The sequence below is a fragment of the Cupressus sempervirens genome, chromosome 9 (genome assembly GCF_028749045.1).
Source record: "Cupressus sempervirens isolate cs-2001-9-10 chromosome 9, ASM2874904v1, whole genome shotgun sequence".
NCBI lineage: Eukaryota > Viridiplantae > Streptophyta > Pinopsida > Cupressales > Cupressaceae > Cupressus > Cupressus sempervirens.
Window position 1 is genome coordinate 408,792,929 of NC_143126.1, and position 3,917 is coordinate 408,796,845.

Genomic DNA, 3,917 nt, shown 5'->3' on the forward strand with positions numbered 1-3,917 from the left:
TCTCACTACTACAAAGTGGTTATTATGGTGGGAAAGGAATTTCAAAATCACATGCTCAAGATTGCATTGACTAAAGCTTATGTAGATCTAGATTCCCTACTCTTATTGTATAGATTTTGAGTTTAACTTTTAGAGCATGGTATCAACTATGATAAAGACACAAATATGTAGTATAATACATGGACATAGTAATTACTATCACATATGCTCCCATTGGGTTTTTGCAATTGTTCACGGTTCTATGTTCAAGACTAAATATTACAAAACTAACAATTTAATGTTAACCTAGCATATAAAGAAATAGTTCTTGGGAAAGATTTCTTAGTCAAAGATGAATGATGATGTACCCTAGACCTTATTGAAATGAGATTGATGGAATCCAGAACAACTTTGAATATTATAGTCTGGATGTCAGAGTATATGACTAGGCTTAACAAAGTGGAGATTTATAACTAGGCATAACTATTCTAAGTTAGAATTCATGGTTTCTTTTGTTTAAAGAATAAGGAATTTTATATTATATAACTTGTCACTTCACTCTTTTTGGATGTATTGCATACATAGGTATCATCCTTGGCAACTAATAAATTTTAGCATTATATAGACTATGATTCTAGTTGGCCCTCTATTGTAGATTGAGATGTTTGAATATTTACATGTAACCATATCTCTACCTAATAGACTAGTAGAATTGTCCAAATAAGCTTATGAACTCATTAGTGAGTGGTTAAGCTTATTTGGAGCTATTCTTGAGTTCCATGTTGAAACTCCTATGCTTGAGTTTAAGAATGTAATTCTTCAACCAAAAATAAATCCTATGCATTACCTTTAGCAGGTCGATGATATCACCTCTACAAATTGAGACATGTATAGCCTAGTGCCTAGTGAAGATGAAGAAATCTTGATAAGCTCTCAAATACATATCTTGTTAACTCATTGTGCACTATTCAATAATATATTCAAGATTTGGACCCCATAGGACATGTAATATGCAAAGTTGGAGATATTTCATAGAGATTAGATAACACTCAACTCTCTTTTAATTTAAGAGAAGACCTAATATTTTTGACAAGTAGTTGAAGGGAAGTGTCATGTTGATTCATCCAAACTTCTATCTCTCATGGGTGGCGTAATATAAAATTAGAAAAAGATGAAACATAAATAGATTGTAACGAGGTACCTCCTGTTTTCATGACTTTCATGAGAAAATGATTTGGATACCTTTATATCTCATATTGCAAATGGAAATGGAAGCTCAATGAGCTATGGGTGTTGAAATGGATGAATTAATAGAATAAATTAATAAAAACAAAATTAAACCAATGCGTCCATGATCTTCATAGGCTCAATTCAATTTGAAAAGAAACATATAATCTATTAAAGAACTCCCAATTCTGTAGATGGAAGTGAAGGGTGAGTATTAATGTAATTATGGGAATATTATCCCAATGAGACTTGTTGGAGTTTTTGTGCAAAAAATTAAAAAGATCACCTAGAAAAATCAATTAGGGGGATGTGAAAAAAAGAAATTTGAAACAAAAAACTTACTTTAATAGACAATTTTTTTACAAACCATAGTATATAGCAAATGTTAGATGATCATTAGTCCCCACTTTAGAAAAAAAAAACAAATAAATAATTTAATTATATAAATTCTTATTTTACTATTACATTTTATATAAAATTATAAAATCTAAAGTTTTTTTTAATTGAATATAATTCAAATTATCAACAATTTTACAAATCCATTGAATAATATTCAAAATCTAAAACTAATTATATTGCAAGACTAAGCTTTTTCTCCAAAGAAGCGGATCCAATGTGTGTAGATTCTACTTTCCACATATACCTTAAACAAAAATTTGCGACTCAATAGATCACAATTTATATAAAATAAAATGAAAAAATATTAGATCAGAACAGGCTTACAAATAAATAAAGCCATACAACCTTCGCTTTCTACCCAATCTTACAATCAAAGGCACTGAAAGCTTTTAAAGCCAAAGCCCAAGCCAGACCAAACACTCGTCCCATATTGAACTCCATTTTTCTAAGCTGGAAGTTTACTTTCTTTTATAGGCTCAGCTGTAGTGATGGCAACATCTTTCTCTTTCTCTGCACAGAAAAAGTAATTTCCAGCGAAGAATCCAACATGGATGACCATCATGTAAAACAATTCTGTTGCAGACAGAATTATGATGAAGGCCTCCAAAGTGATCTGCACAGACCATATTTTATAACACATATTAAAAAAGCATAAATTCTGTGCCTTTGAATACTCAAACAGGGAAGAGCTTGTCAATCGAGTAGCATTGCAATGTATAAAATATAAAAGTTGTGGAGAGATATTCAAAAACATTCTAACTAAAACAAAATACCATACCAGCTTTGGGCTTCTGCCATGTAAATGGATCTCCTTGCATGCCAACCTGCAGGTTTGGTAACATGCTTATGATCAGCATTAAACAAAAAAACCAAGAAATCGCTTTTGGTTGCAGCTATTATTGAAAGATCTCAATAAATAGATCCAGGACAAAACATTCTGAAAGAATCCCTTCCCCATTTGAATGAGATGTGTTATATATTAATTACCCCATGGCAAGAAGTGTAAGAGCCCAAGCGGTGATGGCAGAAGAAGCACTTGAAGCCAAGCTCTCTGCTGTCCACACTCGAAGATGGTGAAGCCCTGAAAGACATGAAGCTGCTCCCACAACTCCAGCAATCAGAGAGAAGATGACCATAAAACCAGTGGCCTCATTTCCCATGGGGAAAAACAATGGTGAAAATGAGAACCCCACTGGAATGCTGCTTCTGGGTCCTGCCCAACAAAACAGAAGAAATATATACAATCAATATCAGATTTGAGATTATATGGTAGAGAATATACTAACAATCACCAAAATGAAAGATCTTTGTTACCAGAAACATAATGATGATCAATGGCCTTGTTGAGTGCCCATCCAGCAATTCCAGCAACGGTCACGTACATGCAGAAATTCAGCAAGAGCATAAGTCCAGCCAAAGACTTCACTGTTCTCACACCCATTTTGACAAAATTTCAGAATGATTTAGAAAAAGAGCAATTTCTTAAAGAGAGCTCCAAATGACTCAAACTGTAAAATGAACAATTGCTTTGAGTGCAATGGAGAAGATGGGAAACGGTATTTAAAGGAGTATGGCAAACGGTATTATTTCCTTTCAAAGCTACTCTTCCACACACAGCCTGTGGATGACCCACTTCGACAGGCGAATAATATATTCTTTTCTGCTGCCAAGAAACGGCTAGTGGTGGAAATACAACTGGTTCTCGTTGGTTGGTATTTTCTATTAAAGGCCAGATTTTTAAGTCGTTTAAGGAGGGAGTGATATGTCATAATAATGATTCGACGTAACCGCAGATGAGTTGCGTATGGGCTCTGAAGCAAAAGCACTACTCAATATTTTCGTTAAATATTTTCATTAAATATGGATATCATTTCAGAGCTGATGGAATACAAATTCGTTGGGTTATTATTATTATTGAATATCATTTCAGAGCTGATCGAATACAAATTAGTTTGATTATTAATAATTTACTGAAAATTAAAATATTAAAGAATTTAATAGTCAAATAATTGTGTGTAGAGGTTTGACTATGATGCTATCTAGTGGTGAAAGTGTAATCGGTGAAGAGGTTTAACAAAATTAAATAAGTTAGATATATAATTATTATAAATTAAAATGTATTAAATGTCAATTATAAATACAATTGATGTAGAAGATATGAGATAGATCAAATCTAGTAAGTATAATATAGATATATTAAATCAATCAAGTTAAGAGACGTTTAAAGATTTTTATATTGTGACATTTAATGGTACTAATGATTTTGAAAAAAAATTGTGGCCAAATTAAGTTAACGATTTGAAAAGAGAGTC

At 32.3% G+C, this 3,917-nt stretch overlaps 1 protein-coding gene across 1 annotated transcript; it reads right to left on the bottom strand.

Annotated features, from left to right (window-relative positions):
* Positions 1–2,046: 2,046 nt before the first annotated feature.
* Positions 2,047–3,253, bottom strand: LOC149539002 (membrane protein PM19L-like). The gene is made up of 4 exons (XM_089799037.1): positions 2,920–3,253; positions 2,593–2,818; positions 2,384–2,429; positions 2,047–2,218 (listed from the first exon to the last, which is right to left on the bottom strand). Exons 1-4 carry the CDS (start codon positions 3,044–3,046, stop codon positions 2,051–2,053), a joined length of 567 nt encoding a protein of 188 aa, XP_089655163.1. The 5' UTR covers positions 3,047–3,253; the 3' UTR covers positions 2,047–2,050.
* Positions 3,254–3,917: the final 664 nt, after the last annotated feature.

What these genes read in the sequence shown, in the direction of transcription:
- LOC149539002 (XM_089799037.1), bottom strand. Translation starts at nt 3,046, where the DNA reads ATGGGTGTGAGAACAGTGAAGTCTTTGGCTGGACTTATGCTCTTGCTG. An exon ending in CTTACACTTCTTGCCATGGG is followed by an intron (nt 2,430 to 2,592) that starts GTAATTAATATA and finishes CCAAACCTGCAG; the next exon opens with GTTGGCATGCAAGGAGATCC. An exon ending in ATGGCAGAAGCCCAAAGCTG is followed by an intron (nt 2,219 to 2,383) that starts GTATGGTATTTT and finishes TGGTCTGTGCAG; the next exon opens with ATCACTTTGGAGGCCTTCAT.